Genomic DNA, 27,991 nt, shown 5'->3' on the forward strand with positions numbered 1-27,991 from the left:
GCAAAGTATGTCCAAGAACTTGAGACATCATCCTATTCTGAGCCCTTCATTGTTGTCAGTATATTAGCAATTTCCACGTTAATTTTCACATGGAATACTACAGAATAGAACTATCCTAAAATACATACTTCATATTCAGGCACTCTTTGATTTCCTGTGGAACCTATAGAGTTCAAATGCAAACTGTGACTATGATTCTATCTAGCATGTTTGCCAAAACATGGCATACAAAACTTTTCTGAAGATAAGACAGTCAGAATTTTCACTGCTCTGGGTAGGTTCTTGTTACTTGCTTGTATTTGCTTATACTATTGGTGAACTTGCCCTTCCAGCAGAGAGTTTGGTATGTCATTCCACACCAATGAGGAAAAAAGTGCACAACAGCACTAAAAATAAATAAACAAAAGCCTCAGTGGAATTTCTGCTCAGCAAAACACTGTGTTGTGAAGATTTCTTTCTAACTTCCCTGCTTTTCCCTCCATCTGAGCCCACATATGTGTCCATTAGGATTTCTTGTAGGCTGTAGCAGGCTAAAACAATCCTTGCTGTGATTGCTGGTGCACTTATGTGGTTCTGTCCCTTTTCTCCTGTAGACAGAAATGTAGAGTTTTCAGAATCTTTGGCCAGGGCTACCCTAGCAACCTTCTGTAAATGGGAGATACTTTGGAAGAAGGATCCAAAGATGTATAGCTGCATGTTGATTTTCATGCACCCCAAAAGACTGAACTGTTTCTCTTTTTCCCCCAGGCAATTACTCCATCTCTCTGTAGGTAGGCAAATAACTTCTCACCTGGAAATGAAACAATGAGCAAACTTGTATGAATTGCTTTTATTTCCTGACCACTTACTGCTGAAACAGTGAAGTTTAGTTTTAATCTTGTCTATACTTCTACAGAGTCCTTAGGGAAAAGGAGCTGTTTTATGTACAGCTTAGCCTGGAGCACTTGCGTCACTGTACAGTTTTGTACTGCTTGTTTAATAGACCAAAAAAGTCAACATCTCTTTGGAAGAACAATTTGTGCTTAAAGTAGTCGCAAATTCCAAGAGATCCTGTTGAGGCAGAATGTTGTGAGAAACCCAAAGTTGGAACAAAACCTCTTCTTCCCTAATTATAATCTTAATAGTTGGGAAAACTTAAGTCATTCGGTGTTGGTTTGTGTCGAGGTTTGGGATTTTTCTTTCTTGCCCATCCTGCTTTGGGAAGCTGGAAGTAAGTCAACATTTTTACCTTCAGTGTAAGAATGTTTCAGTTGCATATTATTACGGAAACAGAGTACATCTTTGAAAAGAGACAGTCTGCATTTAAAATATCTTTAATGAAAAGAGGTCAAAAACTTTAGTTCTCAGATTTATAGAATAAGTGAAATTGAAAGGGATTTCAGGAGTTGTATAGACTAACCTCTTGCTCAAAGCATTATTATCAATGAGGTCAGATCAGATTGCTCAGGGCATTTACCAGTCAGAGCTTGAAAACCTTCAAAGATGGAGATGGTGCAACTTCTTTGGGCAACCTGTTCTACTGCTTGGCTGTCTTCATGGGAAGAAAGATTTTTCTTATATCTGGTTAGAACTTCTCTTGTTTCAGTTTCAATCTGTTGCCCCTTTTCTTCCTCTGAAGAGCCTGGCTCCAGCATTTCCTTGCATGAATCTCTATGGTACTTTGTTGGTTTTTGTCATGCAGGTAGAATGCAAACCATTAACCTTTTTGCTCTGAGCCCCGAATTGTCAGAGTAATTTTTGTTTTGCCTTTCTATGTGTCCATTCAACCTGGGATGACTTTATTTTTTCTGCAGTGGTTTGTTGTAGGTGTCTGTCAGATAAATCCTGCCTTTGGTCACAAGCACAAAACATTCTGTTGTTTAGTGTCTTAGTTAGTGAAGTGCAACTAAGTCACTACTTTTCATGGAATGGGGCATGTAGTGTATGCACTTTAAAAAGTGCACAGTATACATTTACACAGGAAATTAAGCACTGAAGCCAATATAAGATTGATGAGAAAAAGCTCACTGTCAGCATGTCATAGTATTACAAGCTGTATCAGATTTGTGTGCCCAGCATTAGGTTTAAAGAAAGCACATTAAAAGCAACGTATGGTTGCCTGGTTTCTTCAGCTATCAAATACAAAGCCACACATGAGCAATTTCGAGAGCTGAATATAACCCCTCTGACAATATCAAACTCTTGAGTGCTTCTGACAGCCACTGTTGAAGCCAGCTGATTTGTAGAATAACACATTGTCCATTCCTTCAGAAAAGTGAAATTACAGTCCTCGCCTGGCCATATTGAAATGATTTCATTTGATTTCAGGTAAATCCATTTCTAATCACCTACAACTTTTTAGCAGTTTCTGTTGTGATTATAGTTTTACAGATTTCATACAGCAACTAGAGCTTCTATCCTCCTATAGAAGTCCTGAATAGTTCTATGTATACACTCACAACTATATTAGGTGTGTTTCATTCCACAAATTGCTAAGCATTCCAGGCCTACTTTTGCAGGCTGTGTGTAAGAGAATCAGTAGTTCTGTTGAGACCCATGTCTGACAGTGAGTGTATGGTGAATGACTCGGAACCAGAGTATGCAAAACATTGTGGGATTCTTAACAGTTTATTGAGGTTGACAAGATCCTAAATATCTGGATTTTATATTAATCTTGAATTTTCAATCAAGAAATATTTCTGCAATTGTGCTTTCACTCTTTTTGAAGGGAAAAAAGAATATCAGCTTTTAAATGGTGGCATGACCACCAAGTGTCTTAATGTATAGGTACAAGTGGTCTGTCAGCTTGTCTGTTCAGCAGTTTACTATGGAAAATCCATATGTTACCATCCTCCTAGAAGACAGTAATCTGAACTGCAGTTAATCTGCTAGATTTTTGCTGTAATCAATATTATTATCATGTCTTAAAATTATATGTGTATGGTTAATCTGATTGGCATTAACCTACCATATATTTGATGATTTTTTAAGCTGTCTTGTTTCTGTTGGTTTTGCATTGTTTCCTTTCCATTTTAGCATCACCATCATGCAGGTTAATTTGAACATCCTACTTTGGAAGACTATCATGTCTCAATTTAACATCTTCGTTGAATTTATGCTATGTTTGATTTTCTCATTCTCAAGCAGAATGTGTATTTTGATTAATTTAATGCTCTGATGTTTTCTTTTTATTACTAAACAGCAGATTCTGTCTCTTGCATGACAAGGATGTTTGCATGTAATGTTTCTCCCATCATTCCCTCAGTTTAGCAGGGATGCCTGGTTGGGGTGTAACTGAAAAAAAGAAGTGCATGTAGAGTACCACTGCATCTTAGTCCTTGTTACAGCTCAGCCCAGACAAGCTTACAGTTTGTAAAGCTAATCATGCTATATAGTTTATGTACCTAGAAACATTAATCACTAACAACTTAAGGAGAAGAAAGTACAGCAAAATCCAAGGTACAACGGGTGTTTGCCTCTCACTTTTATCTTCTGAGAAATTTTAGTTTCAATAACCAAGGTAAAACAAGCTGAACATAGGCAAAGCTAATTAAATAGAAAACAAAAAAAACCTGTTTTTTGTCTGTTTGAGGCGTCAACACAAATGGCAAAGGAAATTCAGCAATGATGTGGAATAAAATATTAAGGCACATTTTTTAGCTGGACCAGAGAGTGGCTGATGTACTAAAACATAGTAATGAACTGAGGGAGATTTGTAAAGAACATGGAACCAAGCACATTTGAGGCCCAAAGAAGTAGCAAAAAAAGGTCAGAAAGACCAGCAAAGTCTCTTTTGGAAGCTCATTTTATTGGACCTTGATCTTATGCCGGACAAAGAGAACAGAGAGCAATAGTAATTGAGTTGAAGATACTTCATATGAATTACAACACTAGACAAAACATACCACTGCTGTAAAATGGAGCAAATTATGAGTGTAGCAGAGGACCTTCAGCAGATTTTTTTTTTTCTTTTTCTGGATTTTTCCTGTAACGACATGCAAAATTTTTATCATATAGTAACATTTTTTTCATCAGCAATTAATTGAATCCATTATCTACCTCATTATAGAATACATGGAAGGGGGAATTTTATGAAGGACATTATGAAAGATATTACTTATTTGGTCATTCGAAGTTGCTGGGATCAAATTTGAAAGCAGCTTGCTCAAATTTCTAGGCTGCTGTGGCCTAGCACCTTGAAAGGTGCCTGTTATTTCCTACTCATTTGTTATAGCATCCTGTTCTTGGCAGGATGCCTACTATTTAAGGTTACTTTCATTAATCAGCCATAAGTTAATTTCTTTGCAGGCAGAATCTCTGATCTCATTATGTTGTCTTTAAAGCTGAATACCTCAGGTTGTTTTATTTTTACTTTGATATCACTGTAAAAAGATAGTCTTAAGTTAAAGAACTGTGTCTCTGGGGAATCATTTGGTAGTCTTTGAAAAAGTGACAAATTGGACAATCATGAAGCAATATTCACATCTTTAGTTAAAAGTCACAAAATTCAGTGGCATGCATTTCTGGAATGTGGATCATATCCTTAAAATAACCTGCACTCTATGGATTGCCTTGCAAAGGTACATAGAAGAATTATTCTTACAGGCTGCCTGGTGTCAAGGCTAAACACATAATTAAGTCAGTGTTAACATGGGAAAATCATTTTTTCTGCCCAGTGACATACAATTCTTTTTCTAGGAGTTATGTGCATATTTTAGCTTATATCTCTGACTCTCTTTGTTGTACTTCTTTCTGACTTTTTTTAATAGCAGTAGTACATTTTTGCTTTGAGATGTTTCTTTTCTAACAGACTGATCACTTTTCTTTTCTTTTCTTTTTTTTTTTTTCTTTTCAAAGATAGATGGCCATTACCAGTACATGGGAACAGCAGTCTGGCTTGATATGTTGCATATACTATGAGTTTAATGTTTTTTTCCATTGCACTTCATTTCCCTAATGCTACCTGAGGTACTTCGAGACACATGCATCCCTGTCTTCTGTCTTTGAGAGTTAACTTCAACTGGAGCAATAAAATCTGGGTGCTTTTTAGAGCATTAAATCTGGCGAGTGGATATTTGTCATGATGTCTTTCAGGACCACCAGGTGTATGTCAGGGAGTGGGAAAGTTGCTCCACAGGTAACTCAAATCTCTCTGAGCAAGCCTAGTACATGAAGAAGCCATTTGTATCCCACTGAGTCCCATAATGTTGAGAACGTTGCTGAGATTTACACGAGTCCAATCTCTGCAGCTGATAAGAAGGGTGGCTGCAGCAAGGCAGCATCCATGTGACCTGAATCCCTGTTTCTCATGCTTCAGAGTGGCACTAGTGGGGTTTTTGGGTTTTTATTTGTTTTGGTTTTTGCTGGGTCAAAGCTGCTGCGAAGGGTGCATTTTATTAAACCAGGCAGCTGGAAAGCAGTTACGTGGGAGAGCTCAGGAAAGGGAGCCACGCTGCCTCTTGGGGACGAAGTGGGAATGCTGGGTCAAGGGAGTGTATTGGCAAAGGCCCTGAGTGCCTGTTTCCATAGCTTACTTAGGGTTGCCCCAATGCTTTTAGACAGAATTGTTGTCAATGGTATTGATCAGATGTTCTGATAATCCAGCAAGCTTCCTGATGTGTTAAATTCCCTTCTTTCACGTGGTGTTAAGTGTGGAAGAGCTATATGTAGCTCTCAGTGGATACCACCAAAGGATGACTGCTCGCCATCAATTGTGCTGCACATGCCAATTCCAATCAGTCATTTACCAGCCACTTTTAACACTTTCTAGCAATTTGGTGTAACCCTTCAAATATACTGTGTACTTCTAGAGTTTTAATTTATGTTTGCATTGGAAGAATTACACAAAAAAATTTATTTTCATCAGACATAGAAAATACTGAATTAGATTCCTACTACCCATGGGTTCTTAGAAGTGTATATCCAAACTGAAAAGTGGACACAGAAATTATCAACTGCAGAAGAGCAAAATTTTCTATTTAAAGCAATTTAAATACAACAAACAGGACCAAATGTAACATTTGAATGTAAGCTAAAATTTGCAATGCATCTTGGAAGGAATCTTAACTTTGCTTAAGTTTCTGATTTCTTTTGCATAGTTGCTTGGTAGTTGTTTTATGAATAAATTCTTTCTATAGAAAATAACAAGTTTTCAATCTACTTTAGCTTGTGCTTTGAAGCAGTTACAATGAAAGAGGAAGGGTAAGATTTTCAAGACCTCTTCCTTTCTACTTGTGTGCATGCATGTACAGTAACAGCTTCCAGGTTTCCCATTCTCCATCACCACGAGCTCAGAAGAGCTGTTAATGCACACAAGATCAAATGTCATCACTAGTTTTGTCTAAAGGGTCTTGTGTGATGTCCCACCTAATCACCACCTCCTCCCTTGCTCCGCAGTGGAGAAGGGCAGGAGTGCAGCCCATGAGCCTTGTGCAGCTCACAGGAGGGCATCCAAAATTCCGCTTTAGCCAGAATGAGACTTAATACAGCAAGAAATGGGTTAATGATTGTATCTCCACTTCAGCAAATGCACAATAAAGAGGTAGATTAGGAGAGATGAAAAATTTATTGCAAAAGTGGCACAGTATTACGAAAAACAAAATGATTTCATTGAGCGGGAGTTCTGTTACCATAATCCTAACAATAAACTCCGTTACAATAATAATAGGAGAAAAACTAATTGCAGCAAGGACAGGACAAATCTTTTTTAATCCTTCTTGTCATCTCAACTAAATCCAAACCTATTTGTATTAACCTTTGCTGACAGAGTCACATGATGGACATAATTTCTAGTAATTTACCAGCAGTAGATCTAACCTTTCTTCATCAAATATTCATAAAGGCATGATTCTCAATGATTTTCTGTCTCTTTTCATATTTACAGCTTGTTGTCTTCTTCCTTTTTACTATAATTTGAACACAATTGAAGTCAGATGGAATTAAAGTGGAATTGCTTTAGTGGCTACAGTACCTGAAAGCAAAGAATAACTAATTGAAATTTCTTATAAGTTGAGATCATGCTGTACTCTGATGGGACTGCATTAAACAGTCCACATGTCCTTGCCTTTTGAGGGGTTAAAAACCCAGGTTAAATGTCATCAGTTCTTGTCATTTGCATAACTATTTATAGTGTGTATGTCATGCATCTGCATAAGCAGACGTGGAGTTGAAAGTATGAACTTTCACTGAATCCTTGGACAAGGTATTTGAGTCATGAAAAGAAATGCTGTGGGCTCAGTTCTTTCTTTAGATGTAAATAAGACCCTTGAACTCTATTCAATCGTGCTAGTGTAAAACTGATATAAAAGGTTGAGGATAAAGCAGTTTGATTGAGGCACTGTAGAACTAGTATGAAACCTGGACTATGCACCTCTTTCCTTCTAGGAAGTTTAAATCTGAAATATATATTACCTGTAGAATGATCACACTTCCCAGTGGATTTTGTTTCTAATGAAGAAATTTGACACTTTCAATGCAAATATAAAGTATAATGAAAAATATTAAACAGAGAATAATATGCATAAAACATTATGTGGTAAATTCTCAGAAATACTTTAGACTGGTATATTTGAATTTAAGATGATTGGACAATTGCTGTAAACATCCTTTGCATCGTGCTGTGAACTGAAACTGTGCCTGTGAGTAGTTCTGATAGACAATGTGGTATCACTGTCCTCATTCTCACCAGAAGAGATTGTGGATAAGTGGAAACAATATAAATGATTTAAAATAAGCTAAAGAAGTGCTTTTTCAGTAAGCATAGTGTGCATAGGATTTTCGATTTTTTTTTCCTAGTTCTTTTTTTCTTCTTTACTAGTTCAAGTGCTCATTTCCCATGCAATGAGACCATGTCATTGTGACAGCAGAAGGGGGTTTGCTGTTTGGATAGAGCAGTGATGAGGGCATAGAATGCAGTTAAATATGCCCTAAAAGGAGATGAGCTTACAGGTAAATACTATCTGCCGAAGCAGTTGATACGCTTTTGCTACAACGTTTGGTATATTTAAAGTTAGGTGTAGAGGTTTTAAAGAATTCCTTAACTGAAACTAAATGAAATGCTTTGGAAAAAAAATACAAGAAAGCTGTCTTGGAAATAGAAAAAGTTATTTAATAAGGCATAGAGAAATATATAAAGCTGTTGGTTCACTTCAACTTTGCAGAGAATTAGAGCAAATAGTATGTATTATTTCAGTTATTCTAGCCATTGTCAGAGAAAAGCCCTTTCTATATCCGCAGTAATTATGAAATAAGAGGAATTATTCCATAAATGACATATATGCATATTTGAATGCGCAAAATTACTAATTTGCAGAAATAAAACTTTTTAATTACTAAAATTAAATGCTGTCCTAATTTTCTGCTGGTTTAGAATAAAATTGAAATAAGTGCCCTTGTTTGTATATAATTAGGACTTTAAATTGGTTGTATAGGGCTTTAAATAAACGAATTTTATAGGAATGTGCAAAACTGCATTTCACTTCAGGTGACAGTTTTAACTATTACAAATAAAATGTCTATAAATTCCATAAGTAACATTAATGGCATTTTCAGGTCTGTCTCATATAGGTTCAGATTGCCTGAACTCACAGCTGGTTTATCTTTAGAGGTACATCCAGTGAACATTTTAAAGTGCAGACTACTTTAAAGAGCGGAAAGCCAAACAATTAAACATAACTAACATCCTCTCATCAGTTATTGATATGGAATGATGATCTATTCTTAACCGCTCAGAAGGCTGCAGCACCATAAAGTTAGATGAGATGCCCCAGATCATATTTGAATTTGGGGAAAGAGTCAGAAATTACACAGAAAGTCTCTAAAAGGAGGTGTGTGCTCTCTCACCATTATTCAGTATTTGTGTCTTTCTCACAAATAAACCACAAAAAATCATAAAATAACCCACACCCATTCACCCACACATCATTTTTCATTGTTTGTGCCTAAATTTTTAGAATTCTACTGGGAAAATTATGGTGAAAATACCATATTTTTACCATGACCAACATGGGAAGAGCTTAGAAGGACTTCTCATAGATTCATGGCAAACGCAGTATCTTCAAAGCACTTATGGTAAATACAGAAAGAACCTCGTTATTCACTAGCATGTGGGATGTAATAAAGAGAATCTGAAGCCAAGTATTGGTGTGGAAGAACTGGTTACAATCTAGAGATTCCCCCCTCTCTTCCATGTCACCTTATTTTATGAGGTTCTGGCAGTCTGCAAGTTTACAATCACCAGGTGTTGATGCAATGAAATGGTCACCAGCAGTCTAATGCAGTTGATTACTCAATCATAATAAAGATATAGAAGGAAACTGTACTGGGTTCTGATACATTTCATATTATATATGTAATTTGTTTTCTGTAGTGAGCTAATTATGTCTTAATAAGTCAAACTGCTTGCTCTCATGGGAATATGAGGGAGGATTCTGTACAGGGAAAACATGCAGAGTTTGTAATTTAGGCACATATTGAAAGCATGGGTTTAGTCTGTTTGTATTGTGAAGACAGTGCTTTAAAATGTGAGGCAGGTTAACTCCAAGAACACTTCCTTCCTGGTGACTGTGCCAAAGTTATGCTTCTCTTTAGCTGACGGAAGTCTTGACATAGACTCTTGAGTTTAGACTGTCTTCATATTTAGAGAATTTGTGATTTTCAGCATAATTATAACACTCGTGGTAATTCCAGCAGACAGTAGAGAACAGTGCAGTGGGTGTGGCTTGGTGCTCCAGGTGAATCTCAGGCACTTCCTCTTGTGTAACTGCATCTAAAGAGTGTGACCACCAAGTCAGCCTCTTGAAAAACTGCTTTTTCCATCAGTCCCTTGGCAAGGGCAGGAGGTTACTGGGACTAATCAAGTTGGTCTTGTGGGTAGCCAGTGAGGCTTTACAGCTTCCCAGGTGACCTTGGTCCTGTAATGTACCATAAAGGACTGGCTTTCTCCATTAATAGTTTGTTTGTGAGAGCTGGAAAGGCGACTTGTAATACAGCTGCTTTTCCTGATTCTTCCATAATGACATTCTAAACAAGCAGATGATGTCCTTTGATTCAATGTGACCTTGTATTTTTGGTGATTCCATGATGTCTTTAGAGAAAATAAAATTAAAATATAAATATACTTATATATCAATATATTTAATATCTTTCATAAATTACATCACAAATTGCAGTATTAATTAAATTTATGTGTGTGTACATACCTTTTGACCAATTCTCTTCTCAGTTAAACCTATGTATATTAAACATTAGACTTATACCTGTCTAACAAGTCCAAGGAAATGGGGAATATTTTTTTTCCCCTGCATAAGGGCTTTTCTCTCCATGGTTTCAAAGGCTAAACTGATTCTTTTGCGGCTTTGAAAAGAGAACTCTTCTGTCTTCTTTCTTTCTCCTGGTGTATCCTCTCCAATCAGAATGTATAATTTTACAGCAAGATCTATTACAAGGAGCTTTGAAAGTCTTATTCAAAGTAAGCTCGTTAAAAAATGGATATATACAAGTTTGAGTGAGCATCATTGTATTTGGGATTTTTATGTCAGTTGTTTTGACTTCTATCACAAGTTACTAAATTTTCTTCTTTTGTGCCTATGCTAGCTGTGTAACTGCATGGTTTCCATGCAGGAATCTTTTCTTGATTTGAAGATGTCAGAAATTAGGAATATTCTGTTCCTTTAACAGTTTGTCCCAGTGTGTGATTGACTTCCCTGTAAAAAACAGGCATATTCAAATTTCTCTGGGTTCTTTTTCGAATTTCAGCCCCCACTGCTAGACAAGACAGCTCTTCCATACAAGGTATTTTCTTTCAATCTATCACTTTTAAATCTGATAAATGAAGCAAATTGAGTAAATAATTACTGTGTGTTTTTCACCTGTCTCCACAGTTTTCTCTGTTTTCTTCAACCTACTTCTAAAAGGCTGGAAACAAGGCTATTACATGTCATTCTCATTTTGTTTGTCCAACAATATTTATTTTCCAGAAAAAGTACACTGATTGTCATGCTTTATACGCTGATATTATTTGTCAAATGAGTCCTGCAACAGATTTTCTATTCCCTGATGATATGCTACAGAGCCTGTAGAAACCTGGAGCATTCCATCTCCCTTGTCATGACAGTAGCACTCTAACAGTCTGTAATTTCCAGAATTCAAATCAGCATTATTGAGCCACAGAGTTCTTCAGTCTGGTCCAAGTTAATAGCACAACATAGTGCCAGACATCAACATCTCTAAGAGTCTGTGTGCAAAGGTGAATGTTGTTTGTGTGTATGTATTCTGGAACAAGTTGAGAAAAAATAAGTTTGAACACTGCTGAAAGCTTGATGGCACACCCCCAGGTGACTTCTGACAAGTGGGGTTTTTACATTGGTAGAAAATTATTTAATTCCTAAAATTCAGTGATGCAGAGAAGAACGCCCTTTGTTACTGTTTAAACCCCAAAGCTGTCATAATGCAAAGGTGTTCTTTGAAGGTATTTAAAGTCTTCTCATTAGAAAGGCCACAAATATATCAAGAAGATTGGCATCTAGTTTAAATTACGAGACAAATGTAAATGACAGTATTTTTCTAATATCTTGTCAAGAGGAACACAGAAAAAAAAGAGGAAGAAGTGCATGGAGCATTCCTCAAGGGTCTGAAAAGAACAGGTGTTTACGGTGTGATTTCACCAGTGTTTCACCCTGGCTGTGCAGACAAGCCAGCATTAGGTAAACTGGACCTGATGAAGTCATTAAGTCTTGGAAGAGGGAGATGAAGCTGATAGCTGTTATCAGAAATAGCTAAGCCAGGCCTGTCAATGTTTGGGCAGGCAGCAGTTTGCTCCATGCCCAGTCGTGGTGAAATGCTGGAAAAGCTCAAGTGAAAGTGCAAAGGGCAAACTCTGTAGGAGAAGGTCTAAGAAAATTCCTCATCTTCCTGAGGAATGTCATTAACTTCCCTAGATGCTCCTACTGGCGCTTAAAAAGTAAAACAGGGTAGAGGGTGAAATTTCCATGTAGAACTGCACATATCTGAGAAATACAAACTACAGATTAATAACTCCTCAGGAGCACTTAAGAATGGAAAAAAAGAAAAAGGAATACCTGCTGTTTGGACTGAAAAGAGGAGGATTATGTAGCTACTGCCAAAATCCTTAAAGTTTACATTTGTTTCTTGGCATTTTGACAGGCTGGAGTAATAGCATTTCAGCACAGAAAAAGGTGAGCACATTGCATTGTAGATTAATATGATCGCAATATTATTTGAAAAAGCAAACAACATAGGAGGGATATTAGGTCAATTGCATACTTGGGGAAGCAGTGTTTCTTGTAACAGGAAGAGAAAAAATTTCATCAGCAGTTCATTGTAAGGAAGCTCAGCTGGCAACCTATAAACTAGGAAAAATGGAGTCTGAAATACAACATTCCTAGACAAAATAAAATGTATAGAAGACCAAAATCATCCACTTTTCATAAAGTTTAAATAACTGTTCTTTAGCAGACACAGAACAAAGGAAGACAAAACAGTAGGTCTCTTGTGAGAGTAGTGAAATTGATACTTTCCATGATGTATATCTTGATTTTCCATGAATTTGCGCAAAATATGGAGAGATGGACAGTTAATGGCACCCAACAACAGAAGATTTCTGTTTCCTTGGTGTCAAAAAATTACACTATTATCCACAGAATTTGAACTTGACAGTGTAATGTAGGTTACTTGACAGAAACCCCTGTGAAGTTCTTCTGGTAGGTTACTGAAGTCCTGCATTACTTCAGGCAACACGCAGCAGCTTTTTGCCCATGAGTTAATGTTCAGTGCAGCACAGGGACTAGAGACTAAATGCAGGGCGAGCGATTGGGGTAGGGATAGGATGGCTGGCCTTAAGAGAAGTTGCAGATAATCCTGTATGTGTGTATAGCTGTGCTTTGAGCAGAGATAGAGAGATCACCTCCCGGGCTCTGCACAGTAGAGCTTTTCAACCTGTGCTGAACCCAAAATATATTTGAAAGTTCCACTGGGCTAAACGAGTTTTGAACGTGTGACTATGCATTTTCCTCAGAACTGAGAGAAGATTGAATCAGGTCCTTAATTAACTAATATAAGAAGACTTTGGAATTCTGATGTGGTGTTTTAGGAGGAATTATATGACAAAATAACATGAGTAGCCTTGTGGGTCAATTGGCGCAGCAGACGTTGGCTTCTCTTGTTAGCAAACTTTGGGTTTTGTCACCATTTCGTGATAAAGAATAAGTCAAGAGAAAACACATAAATTAATTTGAATTGTGCCTTGCAAATACTAACAAAATAACCCATCTGAGCTATTCGTAAGGCATTAGCACCATATACTTTATAATGATTGCACTGTTCCCTGTGGCAATAACTTCAAGAATTTCAAGAGTAGTTGTGTTATCTATTGAGAAGTAATTTTTTACTTTCTATAGAGGCAAGATAGTTTTACGAATAACTCTGAAGTTTACTCCGAAGGCCATTTCAATCGTCCATAGATCTTATGATATTATGTTACCTTCTTTCGTTTCAAATTCACAGCATAAGAAAGAAAAAGAATGACATAAATTGGATGTTAGAGGAGTTCTGAAGATAGACATCAGAAGAATTCAAGAGTAAGAAGAGAACTCAGCATTATTTGTTATTTTCCATCCTAAAGTAAAAAGAGAACAAAGCATCAAAAGCATCAGTAGTGAGAGAGAGCTCAAAGCCAGGACTATATATCATAGCATATAAAACAAGTGAGTTGGCACCACCAAAAGGTCTAAAGTCTTAGTCTGTGGTTTAAAGTCATTGATATTGCAGTCAGAAAGATCTTTCAACTGCAGAAGTAAGATGAAGAGCTGTATGCATTTGCTGCGATAGACATTTTAGGTTTTGCCTGCTAGTAGCATTTTGGTACTCACTAGGGTGAATAAGTTTTCATGGTGCTTAAGTCTACTGATAGGATGTTATAGATCAAAATCTTGCACTTTTTGTAAGTACTTCTGAAAATAATGGCTGTGAATGTAGGCCAGGATCAGATGCATGTACTTTATCTTGTGTTTAAATTGATTGAATGCAATCATATTTCATAAACAAAAGTATATTCCAGTCTAGTAACTTTAAATCATCATCCAGTCTGTACTGGAATTTTAGTTGGTTTTAAAAAATATTGCAGTGTTACATTGATTCAAAAATTTTAAACTATAGTGATGTTGAACTTGAAAGTAATAAAATACATTTATTCACATTGTATTTGGGCAATGCTAATTATTTTCAAGTGAAAGTAAAGAAGGGTATTTTAAATCTCTATATGCATGTTTGATGTTATTTGAAATGCAAAGGGTAATAGAAAAAATTCTGAGGTCTTGCTTGGTAGTCAGAAGATTTACTCGACTTGTAGAGAAGCAGCTTGTTGAGCATATTGTTGCCATATGATTTTATTTGTGGCTGGATGTACTGTAGCATTTCCTGGGATATCAAGTCTATTTCTCTGCCAGAACTGGAATTTTTTTGGTGGTATATTTTTATAGTGATTTATCCATAAAATATCACTGAATAAAGCAGCAGCCATGGAGAAGTTCTGCAGTGGTTGAAATGTGATTAGTTACATGAGGTTTTCTTTTTTTATTCCTAAACTCCTACTTCCTCTTCTTAAGCCTCTCTGCCTTTCTTGTATCTGTTTTCTCATTTCCCTATTATTTGTTCCCTCCTGCGTCCGTTTCACCTCGTGTTGACCTAAAAGAAACTGTGTTTTAGCTCAGAGGATTGCCTTGCTCTTTCAGTAGGAGTTCCAATATATGTGATAAACATTCTGGTTGCAGGCTACAGCCAAGGTGCACAACACAGGGAAGACAACGTTCTGCAGCACAGTAAACCTTTAGTTTTGTTTGTTTCTTTGTTTCCCAAGCCTCTTAGGAGTTCCAGGCCATAGCTCTTGATAGAAAATGTGGTATAAGCTCCTCTTACATATGTGTGAGTACATATATATATATATATATGTATAAAGAGAGAGATGTCTGTATGTACATACATGTGTTTATGTTCTCAAGTTGTAGTGATAAGCAAGATTTTCATTTCAGTCTGCAAACAGAGAGTCTTGGACTTGTTTGGCTCTTGCATGTGGTACTTGCTATTCATCTATCATAGCTTCCTTTTGGCTATTGAAATGTGCAAATTCACTGAAATGGAGCAAAGGAGGAAAGAGGTGCCTCTTAGTAGGAGTCTGAGAGGATCCAGATGGTTTCGGGGGCAGGATCTCTGTTAGGTGTCACTCTCCCTAATAAGCCGTACATCCACAGAGGACTGTTCCGTGTAAAATCATACGTGGAGTCCTCGCACAGTGGTTACTACAAACATCTAAGGTCTGCAGTTCCATTCAGCTCCCAAGTGCTGCCCTTTCTGGGTCACCCTTACTTTGGTCCTGATGGAAGCTGGGGGATTTTAGGGGTGAGTTGTATTAGCAGCTGGCAGGAGTGACGCAGGAAGGATTACATTGCTTTGATGCTGAAAAGATATAGACCCCTCTCCAGTCTGATTTAAGGATCAAGTAATGCAGTTGCTGTTAGTTGCATTCAGTCCTGTTTCCTTTGATTTTACTTTCCTTATATAACAGGGATTTGTCCTTCAGCAGTTGATTTTCATTAACGTGAAAAGGTGCCTTATGGAAAAATACACACTCAACAAGGAAAATGTTTTAGCTTTCTTGCAGAAGGGCAGAGCCTGAAAATCCTGAAGTTCTTTGGATTGCTTATTTTAAATGAGGTGGCATTAAGTGGAAGGGCCATCCTCCTGCCATGTCATTTAAAATGGTCCTATGTTCACATTTTTCTTTACCTGTATGACTTTCACATAAAAAGAGTACAAAAGATAAAGTGAAAGAGTAAATGATTCTGGAAGTATCATTAACATTTCAGGTGACATTCTTTTGGAAAATGTAGTGTCTTTCGAAAAAATGTGCCATATGCATGGCTCAGCCCCAGATCTTCCAGCAGTCTAATACTGCAAGGGAGGGCATCTGTAGCCCCCTGGGAAGTAGGCTGTGGGGATTTCCTTTTCTCCTCTTTGCTGGTTTTTATTTCCATTTCCTTTTCCCCTCTTTTTTTCAGTCATTTAACGCTGTTCTGCACAACAGAGGGGAGCATCTGGCCCCAAGTAAACACCCAATAAAATAAGTGGGGGAAGTTCACAGCTCCCTTGGTGCTGTTGCGTCTGTCTGTCTGGTTGTGGGCTCAACAAGATAACCATGCATCAAATTACATTGTCCAGGCTATCTTCACAACCAGAAGTGCTTGAAACCTTATTTTAATAGAAGCTTAGATTCTAGAGAATACTATAAAATCTCTCCAAAGGCTCCAAATCAGCAATTCCATCTGTGTTTCTGCAAATGTAAAGGAACAATGCCCCAGCTGATTATGCAAACAGAATGAAAATAGTTATTTTAAAAGTGCATAAAATCGATACTTTGGGGAAAACAAGTCAGCTGTGTTTATACTCAGCATATAGCAGACATTTTGTTTCTTTGTCTGAAAAAATCATAGGAAAGCAAGGATTGCAAGTGAAATAAAACAGCCGATATACAGTGCAACAGAGGGGACTGGAACATCAGATGTCTCAGCAAAGGCTTAGAGAATTTTAGTTTCCTTTCGAGAGAATATAAATTATATTGAGGTTGATATATTTGTGCGTTCTTTGAAGTCAAAGCCAAATATTCTTAGCACGGTGGGAATAACTCCCTTCCCATTGCTGATCATGAAAAGTATGTAACTAAATCTATGTCTGTGGTGCTGAAAATTTCCTCCTAAATGCTGTCTCTTTTGGACTAATGGGATTTTTTGCAAGTATTGGTGTGAAGGGGTGTGCATATAAATATGTATAAACGTGCTTCTCATACAGTCAGGATACATTCCTTGTATACGTATTATTCTAAAAATGGGAAACAAAAGCATCCGAGAAACAGGACTGAAAGGGAACAATTTTTATTCCTGTAAGTTAAATTGGATTAAACTTCATCTTTCAGCAAATGCCACGTTATTTATTCAGTGTTTCTCTGGGGGATTTCCCTACCCCCTACACTTTATAGCGAGTACTGATGTTTCTTAATTAAAAAAATCAAACAAACATGGAGTTGAGGCTGCCCCACACAGACGTTCTCCTGTGGGAATAGGAGGTGCACTGATTTTCTCATGGATAGTTTCTTGGTGTGTTGCACACAAAGGAGGGGAAAAGCTCTGTCTGGGGAAGTCAAATTCACATCATGCATTTGATGCCAGGACTGTTCTCAGTGCTGCTGGGCCATCTCCTAAGTATTCCACTTTTAAGGGAAGAGCTGGTGGACATGGTAAGAAAGGTCACTGATAAACTCATCAGAAGTTGGGTAGATTTCTGTTTATTAATTACCCCACAGTAGAGATTACTGTCTTGGAGAAAGGAGCTTCTTGTTTCCTCTTTTCTTTCGTTCTTTCCACCCAGAGCTGGAATATTTCTGAGGTTTTGGGGCTTTACAGTCCCCACTCTGTAGCTGAAACAAACCTTTGTCCTTTTCTTTGGTTTTCTTACTCTGAAGTACATTTTGACAGATTTTAGTTAATATTGTGGGGGGAAAAGTATTTTAAGTTCTTTACAATTAAGACAAAGCAAAATATATTTTTAAAATGGTTTTGAGTTTTATGTATTTCTACAAATGCATGTGAAGCACATTGGTGCACCACTTGAAAAGTCTTTCGGTTGGATTCCACCAGTGCTGTGGTTGCTGTTATTTCAACACGTGGAGGGTTTTTCTCATATTTACCTGGATTACTGTTTGAGTAATAATAGAAACTCTGACATTTTCAAGCTGATGCAACTGTCATTTCACCCTGTTTAGTGTCAGGTTCATTGATCTCCGCTCTGCCTTTCTGTGGAACAGCAAAATGCACTCTGCAGGCCGGTGTTAAAGATGGATTCTGCTATAGATTCACTTTGTCAAAGTACACACAAGGCTGGCTGTTTTCAGGCTATCCTGCTTTGTCACCAGTGATGCCTCAGGATAACGTAGCCACTGTCTTCATTTCCAATGGAATGGTTTATTTTGGAGGCATAAAGCTCTTGAGTCAGTGACTGTAAACTTTGGTTCTGTGGTAAGGGCCAAAAGCACTAGTGACATGAGTCATTATCAACTTTTGAAAGAAGCAGACAGAGATCATCTGATGTGCCAGCAATGTATTTGTTCTTGCGTCTTTGTGCAGCTGATATGTTTTTTTTTCTTAGATTAATATTTAACTGATATTGCCTCCATCCCTTTCCTAAAACTGGCATTCTCTTTTCAAGTTTCTTATCTGGAAACAAACTCATTTTGTCCCTTCTATAAATGCAGTCCCAGTCTCAGCCATTATTTATGGCTGGGCACACTGTAGTTACAGCACATGAAAGAACATCAGCAATGACTTATTGTAAATGGGACAGACTTCTTGGGAATGCACTGGGGATTAGATGTCCAAAAGAATGAAGCACTGCTCTCTTTCCATCTGGCCACTTCATTTCACTGCCTGTTTGGGACTAGTACTTCTAAAATTTAGTTTGCAAAGTCAAATATTGATTTAATTTGTTTTGTTCTTAAAAGATAGAGTAAACCTCAGGTTTTAGTTGTGCAGAGTCACAGGAGGGACAAGCAGAGAACAACTGAAAGAAATGCTTTCTGCCAAAGTTGGCAAGTTCCTGATTGTTTAATTTAAAAACCTAAGAAAATCTTTGGTTTAAAGTTTAGCTTGCACTCAATAACTTTAAAAATGTCCGTTTTGACATGAAAAATTGGAATATTGTTGGTGATATTGCCATAATATATATTAAAAATATGTATTTCAGTATATTCATATTTTCTTTGTCCTTTTTTCAGTAAATAGTCTTTAGGATGCAAACTAAGAAAGTTAATACCAAGTGAAGGATTTTTGATTATTAGCTTCATTATGTTTTACAGAGTTTAAACAAAGAAATCAGAAAGTATTCCACCCTAACCCTGTGTCATGATGGGGTGTTAGCCAACCCCCATTTTCCAACCATGCTTCAAAACACCTTTGGTGAAGTTCCAGTTGAAATACTGATTCTAGATATGTTATTTCTTCTAAAATAAGCCAATCAGACGTTAAGATTTCAACATTTTTTTAACTGTAAACAAGTTAAGCTTCAGCTCCTTATGTAGATCTCATGTCTTGGATTAGTTCTCCAGAAAAGGTACTTCTGGGAGAGCATAGGGATGGTTTCCCTTGGATATAGGTGATCCAGGCTGGAGTACTGTCTATGCAGGATGAGGGCACCAGTGACATAAAGGCTGTTGCAGGTTTTGCTCCCAATGGAAGAGTTGCCATTTCTTCAGCTGTGTTTGTTTCCATTGTTCTTTGGGAAATGTGTCCATTCTCAGGAAGGGCATGGAAAGCTGTCACATACCTCCTTGGCACCATGCACTTTTGGTCAATTTGAGTTTTTACTTTAGAGTTTTTTTGTTCTTTACTGAGCAAGTCAGTTTGATAAAATAGTTTTTTTTCCTTTCTGTGGCAACTTGAAGTTACAGAACTCACATCTTGTGAGTTCTAATACAACTCCATGTTGTATTAGCTGACTTACAATGCCACTAATGTAGCCAACATGGTAGGTGGATAAAAGACTTGAATATACCTTGCGAAATTTCACTTTGAGAAACTATATCCAGCCTTTTTCATTCCTTTCGAAGTTTCTTTTGGATGGTGTTTGGATGCTTCGTAGCTCATGTGTATTGTGAATAGTTTCTAGAAAAGTGTTTGGATTGAAATCTTGGCCTTGTTGAAGTTGCTGAAAGTTTCAACAGTTACTTAAGTGGTGTCAGCTTTTAATTGTGATGCTTTCAGCAGCAGAAGTAAATTTGTCATACCTGTCAGTGACATACACTGTTTAGAAAAAAAGAAAAATCAAGATTAATTTATTTATTTGTCCTTGTGTATGTAATCTCATTTTTTCTCTGTGGTTTGTATGATTCAGATTGCTGAGAACACACTGGACCCTCTTGTATGTGCTCTGGCAACTAAGAGTGTCATCTTGAAATGACGTGGGATTATCCTAATAATCCCATTATTAGAGTAACTACATGCAGGTTGCATGATAATTTCCATGTGGGGGAATTGTTTGAGGGACGAGAATGAAAAAATCCAAACCTACAAGCAAATCTCTATGTCCCACGTACCTATACTAGCAGGATTTGTGTTCCACAGTAGAGCTCTGTGTTGTAACATTAATAACCCATGTTTGATCAGACCCATATGTGCAAAGCCATTGTGAGTTTTAAGAATGGAAGATGGTGTCTAAAGGAGTTGCTGCTGTTGCTCTTACTCAGAACAGCACCCCCCATGTTAGCAGAGTTGTGCCATTTTACGCAATGTCAATCTGGGTTTCAGGAATGTATTTGTCTTAGTAAAGTGATCCAAATGCTTTTTTCACCTGGGCCATTGTTTTAAAAGTTACTCTGAAGTTTTGAATAACAGTTCAGTAACACCTTTATTCCAGCATGAATGGAGGGAGAAAATAGCTCCCATATAAAACGTAAAATTTCAGGAATGCTGGAGTATGTACGGGAGAGTGTGTGCTTTTTTACCCGGAGGGCAAATGTCCCGTCCTCCCCTTCTGACCATACCAGTACATAGGGAAAATGGCCAGACCCTTTTTCCTTGTCTTACCCTATGAATTTCCATGCTTCTCCATTGGTCTTTGAACTGCCAGGGATAGGCAACCAAATTAGTACCATCTCAGAAACAGGACTGTTTATATCTTCTCCTCACTCTTAATATGCCTGTGCAGCCTAAGCCACAGATTGACCCCTATTGATCTGATTTGACTACACTTCTGTGGAGTAGACAAACAGTGCAAGAGAATCCAGGGACTCTAATTCACAGTACCTTATTTAGGTTCCTAGGTAATAATTCTTATTTGCATTAACCACATTCATCAGTAGAACCCAAGGCTGCCTCTTCCCTTATATGCCTTCCTGTTCCTGACAACAGAACTAAAAGGTATCTGCTCTGAAGAAAGTGTTTTAAGTATATTAACACTTGATACTTAGTAGTTGCAAAACTTAACTATTAGAAGGAAGACGTTTTTTCAAATCAATGGCTCACGCATTACTGTAAAATATATTGATTAAAAACAAAGCATAATGTTAGTCATTTAGTCAGTAGAGTGACGCAATACTGAAATAAATTCATCCTTTGACTTTTGCATTAACCTTTTATTGACTGCTTGCATACTCATAATTAACACATACTTTAGCTAGCTTGGTTAATTTTAGCATCATGATCAGTGTCCTCTAATGTAGATGACACCCTGATCATCAAAAATCAGTGCAGCCCAGGCAAGTGTCTGTCTCAGTGAATGTGCACCTGCCCATGGGGATATCAGCCACCTTCCAGGGAAAGCATCATGTGGTATTATGCAAATAGTCAAACAATCATGCAAATATTTGTCATCACTTAGATGAACATTGGTAAATATTAACGTGCAAAGTCCATTTGTCAAAAGCAGACAAAAAGGTTATGAAAAATCTGAGAACTTTAGAGGGTAGAGGTAGTGAGAACATGAACTTCAACAGTAACTAAAAATGGGCTTTTTTAGTTGAAACTGTCACAAGTCTTGATTGTTTTAGTAAGAAAGTAAGGACCATGGAGTTTTTTACATTCTATAAACAATTCTTTCTATAATATGTTGTTGAACATAAGGTGTTCCAGCTAAATTGCTCTGAAATACATTATGGCAGATTTCCTGTTCTCCTGCTGCAGATAAAGTATTGAAGGCATCTGTTCTGTATTTCAGAGCTTGTGTGATTTCCACTCTTTACACATCTTTTACATATAATAAACACACGTTAGTTCTATTTTTTTTTGGAGTTGTGACTCTATTAACTCAAATAACAGTTTTTAATTGATATGGAATATTTTCATTAACTTAAAATATTGCAAATCTTCATACTTTCCCACTACCACCACAGCTCAATGTTTGCAGTCTTTTTTTGTTTATTTTTGTTTATCAGGAGTTATTGTTTCTAACTCATGTTAACTGTCAGATACAAAGAATTTTAAATAATTCTGTACAATCATTTAGGTGTCTTCGATTGTTCTGCTTCAGTTTAAAAACTCTGTTCCTCTGCTACAAATTAAAGACCATTGTAGGAAATATTTCTCATGTAGAAATTTTTTTCAATCAGTAATATACTCATCTGAAAAGGTCCGGTTTGTGCACCCTAATTCTGAGTGAGAAAGCACATCTTTGACTGTGTTCCAGATTATGGGAGCTATTCAGGTGAATTGTTTATTGAACTGCCAGGTGCAGTGGTGACTGCCTAGAACCAGCTCCATACCTTTGAATATGAGAAACTTAAGCTGGCTTTGATGACAGCAGTTCTGACACGGGGATTGTAATTTCGGTCAAAATAAATGATTCACAAATTATAGAAATGTATCCTTCCCTGCTGTTCTTGCTAGTATGGAGCAGAGCAGTAGAAATCCAACAGAAGGATGAAGGCACCATGGGATCACTGAACTTGGAGTGTTAGGCACTGCTTTCCCTTTTTTATGTTTTTACAGCACATTGATGCCTTTCTGTCATCAAACTGGCGCAGCCAGTCTGAGGGCCTGACACACTTCCATTCCTCTAATCCCTCACATGGAATATGCTATGGCTAAAACTTCCCAAGTGCATGGTTGCCTGGAAGTTCAGGCACCTGCTTAGTTGTGGGGAGACCTCTCAGTGATGGCTCTGCTGGTAACAAATATAGAAAAGGGAAAGTAGCAAGTAGTGGCTCTTGGGCTATCCAGGCACAGCATCACCGTGGCTGCTACCACATTTACAGCAACACAAATGCCCAGATGTGAGGGAAAAGCTGGTCAATCTGTTTGTGTGAGAGAGAAGGGAAAAAAAGGACATGAAAGGTAGAAAGAGGGCTCTGAAATGGTGAGGAAGCTAAAGGTTGATAGATCTTTTCTCTCAGTGAAAACTCTTGTTAATAGCAGATGTGAGAGAAAATGTTTATTATTATTATTATTACTATTATTATTATTACTACTATCATTATTAGCTGAGTTTTGCAGATCACATAACATGCCTGCAGTATTTACTGGCTGAGTTTTGTGATTTGTCATCTGCAATAATCATGGTTAATTTATCCACTTTTGGATGGAAATGCTTAAACTGGAATATCTTATACTACACAGCAAACTGAGTGTATTATTTTGTGCCGAGACAAAATAAAGCAAGATTTTTAAAGCTTTATAGAGTTATGCTGTAATTAGTTTCAGCTTCCCCTGCATATTAATTTTCTCCTGGTCCTTTATATAATTTGGAAAATGTCTTCTGAACATGATGGCACAATCAGTTAAGTACCTCTCAGAACTCACACACTAAACTGCATTTGCTCTAACAACTATTATAAAGCAGCCAGCAAAACAAATCCTCTGTTATTCTGTACAGTGCAGCTTATCAATGCAAACAGTTTAATATTTATGCTAAGAGGATTGTCACAAGTAGCTTCTGTTCCTTTAATTCTTGTTTTAAATAAATAATGAGAACATTTAAACACATTACTCTTCCCAGGGCCCTGAGGTCGGCTAATCTTATTATTTATGAAGTGATGTGCTACATAATAGTACTTAGTGCATGTTAACAGATGCTATTATCAGGGGCTGATGTGGAGAGCTGAAGATATATTGGAATGCTATGTGTTAATACTGTCCTTGTAGTGTAATGTACGATGGATTGAGTGCCCAGGATGCTGGTGCAGCAATTAACCACCCACCAACATGGGTGTAAAGCTGAAGTATGTTTTCTCATGGGGATTACACTGCTATTAATAATTCCCGGGAGAAGAAGACATCTTTCATTTGGCAACAGTCTCTTCCAGAAGGTCAATGGTGTGGACAAAGAAGTTGCCTGTGTCAGTATTCTTAGAGTTCATTCTACTGAGATGAAAGACACATATGTGTTTAAAACAACTTTAAATTTCTTACAAAAATTATGAGCTTTATAGAACACAACTTTTAAAAAATGGCATTCAAGAGATGAAAGTGCATTTCTGCAATTTGGTTGTTATCTCTTTAAAGAGCTACACAGACCTGCAGTATATACCAAAATTAAGGTAATTCTCAGCATTTTTCTTTGTCTTGCCCTATTGCAAACATTAACTAATTAATCAGCAATGTGCAAGTTGTTTGAGGGAAAGGAAAAGAGAAGGGGAGAAATCCTCCTTGAACTGTGGCAGTGTTTTTGATGCAGCATGTATTACAGTCTTATCTTTAGAGATGTGATGGTTGCCACTTATAAAAACTTTCCTCTGCAGGCTGCAGTTCAGTTGAATATTATAATTAGACTTCACTAGTATTGATGAATAATCCATTTAATAAAAAACATTGTAATTTAAACATTTTCTCTGGGGACTAACGTACACTAACCTCTTAATTTAATTTTATTGAAGTTTTGCCCACCTATTCATCATTGGAAGTTGTTATTAACCTCCATTTCCATTTTTCTTTATAGAATTTTCTCTTTTTATATTGCCTTTTTCAGTGCTAAGCAGGTTGATACACTTGTAAATCTCCAGAATCTACAAAGCTAGTCCGGCTTCTTTAATGTTGTTTAATCTATCCCCCCTGACCTTAATGCAGTAAATTCAGTTTAATCTTTCTCAATAATCTGGTAATGCATTAGAAACTGGCAAAAATTTAAATCTGATAATGGTTTAATCACATACTTTAAATAACAGCTGAGATAATGAAAAAATAATTCACCATATAAAGGAACACTAACTGAGTTTTCTCTGTGATTGGCTTTTTGAGAAATCCCTATAGAAAATACAAAGCCTACAACAGAAATCAACTTCACTGGAAATGTGCAATCCATTTGGTGTCAGAAGATGTTGTATTTCTTTTTTATTATCATCTTTCTCTTTAATGCTCAAATGTATCCTTGCTGAGTATTCAGTTTCTTGATACAGTTTTACTTAAGTAGTTTATCTGCTTACCTTTCTTTTCAGATGCCAGTCAGATGCAGCAGAGAGCTTGCCAGAAGAGCAGAAACCAGAATGCCATCCCTTCTGGACAGATAATGATGAATGTAATATGCCTCTGCCATATGATCTAGAAGAAGTAATTGCTTATCTACAAAATCTTGTTCAATGGATAGAATAACAAGTGACCTTCCATCCTAGAATTATTGATGCTGGTCATCCAGGGAGAAGCTTTGTAGTTAACCATAAATCTTTTCAGCTTTATGATTCTTTGTTATTTTATGTGTCAATGCAGATTTTACCAGCCTTTACACAGTAGCTTAGTTTCTGTCTCATAATAAAAAAGACCAGCCCCCAAATTTACAGAAGTGTGTGTTTTTTTAAGACCTGAAGTCCAGAACACCAGCCTTAGTTCCCTCCTCCTCTGCTTTAATTCCCATTGACCATCCAGCCCAGGGATATCCGTGTTTCATAGGACAGGATGGGTCAGGCTGGAAGGGACCACAGTGGCTCATCTGGTCCAACCTCCCTGCTCAGGCAGGGCAATCCCAGAGCTCAGGGCACAGGATTGTGTCAGTTCTGGAATATCCCCAGTGAGGGAGACTCCACAGCCTCTGGCCAATCTGTTCAGTGCTTGGGCACTGCAGAGGAAAGAAGTTCTTGCTCATGTCCAGGTGGAGCTTCCTGGACATCAGTTCCTGCCCATGGCCTCTTGTCCCATTGCTGGGCACCACGGAGCAGAGCCTGGTCCCTGCTCTGACACCTCCTGCAGATATTGACAGACATCAATAATGTCCCCTCTCAGCCATCTCTTCTTGAGGCTGAACAGCCCAATTCAGCCAGTGTTTTGACAGATTCCCTTGGTATCTAAATGTCAGCCTCCATGAGTGCCTAGAGCTGTCTCTGGCCTGGCAGGTTTGAGCAACCCAAGGTGTAGCTCACACTTGTGGCAAAGCAGAGTGCATGATCTGGGCATCCTCATGAGAGGCCAGCTTGGGGTGAACCTGCTGGAGATCTTCAAAACAGAGCTGTGAATTCTTCATCCAGTAACACAAAGGGGCAGGAGATGGTGGAGGTAGTGCTTTGTGCAGTGGCTCCTTCTTAGACCATTTTTTCAGATGGGGAGTTCTGGAGGAGCATTCTAACATAGATCCCAAGACTTTCTTACTGTTTTGCCTCATGACAACTGAATATACTACTAGGAGAGATTTCTGATATGAATCTATACCTCCTGGGCTCCCTGGAATTCAGAATTTAGTTCCTAACCATTGCTTTGTTTCTTCATGTTGTGAATCCTATTCTGAGGCCAGGTTTCCAAGTGCATTGCCTAATGAGCTGATGGACCTAAGGCCTTCCATTTGGGTTGTTTGGTCCCCCAACAAACTAGATTTAGATTGTGTGATATTGGGTATTGGAGCATCAAGTGAGATTTATGATAAAAAAACCAGAAAACTGTGAGAAATGAAGCTGTTTGTGATGTTTTGTAGTAACATGCTGTAAAAAGAATAATTCTGTGTGGGATGATACAGGGTGCTCCTGAATGAGATAGAGAATTTGGATTTGATAAATTGCTATTTTAACTGAGCTGGTTGGACTGGTGTCCGACTTTGCCACAGAAAGCAGAAAATCATTACGGCAAAAAAGCACTCAGGCTGTGTTATCACTACAAAAGAAGCCAGTAAGATTCAGAGTTTGACGTTCCCACCAAGAAATGAATATGCCTTCTGTGTTAATCTGGTGTTTAAAGTCTCTGCTGAGGCCAGGCTCACCCAGAACACACCAGCTTTCTGTACTGGCAAAGTGCTGTGTCTGTGTATGAGGCTTGTACTCCTGAAAATTGTGCTTTTGACAGTATCACATATGCCAGACCTCCCTGGAGCTAAGGAAGCTGTGCCAGTAAAAATTCCATTTTAGTGGTATAAAACTGTGTCCACACCTACCACCTTTTGCCAGGACAATTATATCAGGTGGAGATTGTACTTCATAAGACTTTTGGTATAGATGTGCCAGAAAAAGTATAAAGTCCTGAATCAAGTGTTTCCATTGTAGTCCTGGGCTTCTGTGAAAACTTTTAGTTACCCTGTAGAATGGAAAAACTCTCTGAAGAATAAATTATTACTTAAAACAGGTTTTGATAATGTTACCTTGATCCACACATTTGTCTCTTGTGCCACAGATTTCATAACATTTGGAAATACTGTTATGGGCACAGCTTTCTCTTTCTTGCACTAGCTAAAACTGGCTTTACCAGTGGGCAAATAGCACATATTTGGATTAGTGCCACACTAAACACTGTTTGCTTTGGAGATCACTTAGAGAAAAGCTAGCTGAAAATGTGGGAATTCTGCTTTTGAAAAGGCAGTTCTCAGAAACAGATATTGCTTTGGAAATGAGCAATATGAATTAACAAGCTAATGATGTAACAGTGTTAACACAGTGTTTGAGGGGACTGTTTATTTATGCTGCTACTTTATGATTACTTTGTGTTTAATTAAGCGCTGCTAAAAACCATGGGGATCGCAGTATTGAAAGGAATCTGACCACCACAAAGGGTGGAGAATGCACATCAGTGTTGAAGTTTGTAGCTGAAGTGGAGGCAAAGCTATTAAAAAAATGATTGGCAAAAAATTATTTCCAGCAGTACTAAAAAAAAAAAAAAAAAAAAAAAAAAATCCCAAATCTATTAGGAGACTGCTGACAGTAATAATAGAATTTTTAGAATACATGTTCCCAGGTCTTCCCTATGCTTGAAGATTTAAGGTAGTGAATTAGGTGAACTAGTACTAGTCTCAGTGCAGTCAGATAGCACTTATCTAAGCCATGGATAGCGATGACATGGACAAATGAACACCTTTGGAATTAATAAGACTGCCAAAATACCAATAATCGAGTGGTTGAGGGCTCTGTGTTGCATTCCAGTCTTGCATCATCTAAATCAGTATAACCTGATTGAGTTCAGTTGAAATGCAGAAGATTTCATATCTCCAAAGCCCACAGGAGTTGATAGCAATAACATGAGTAAGGTGGTGGAACTGTTTGAAGCACATAGTTATGCCA

General features: G+C 37.6%; 1 protein-coding gene across 1 annotated transcript in view; it reads left to right on the forward strand.

The window, feature by feature from the left end:
- The window catches only part of FTO (FTO alpha-ketoglutarate dependent dioxygenase), a 228,318-nt gene extending 203,025 nt beyond the window's left edge, over nucleotides 1-25,293 (forward strand). The window contains exon 9 of the mRNA XM_082290062.1: nucleotides 24,962-25,293. Within this exon, the coding sequence (XP_082146188.1) occupies nucleotides 24,962-25,115 (154 nt within the window). The 3' untranslated portion in view covers nucleotides 25,116-25,293. The remainder of the gene's footprint in view (nucleotides 1-24,961) is intronic.
- Nucleotides 25,294-27,991: the final 2,698 nt, after the last annotated feature.

This window comes from Coloeus monedula, assembly GCF_965178545.1.
Source record: "Coloeus monedula genome assembly, chromosome: 13".
Taxonomy (NCBI): Eukaryota; Metazoa; Chordata; class Aves; order Passeriformes; family Corvidae; genus Coloeus; species Coloeus monedula.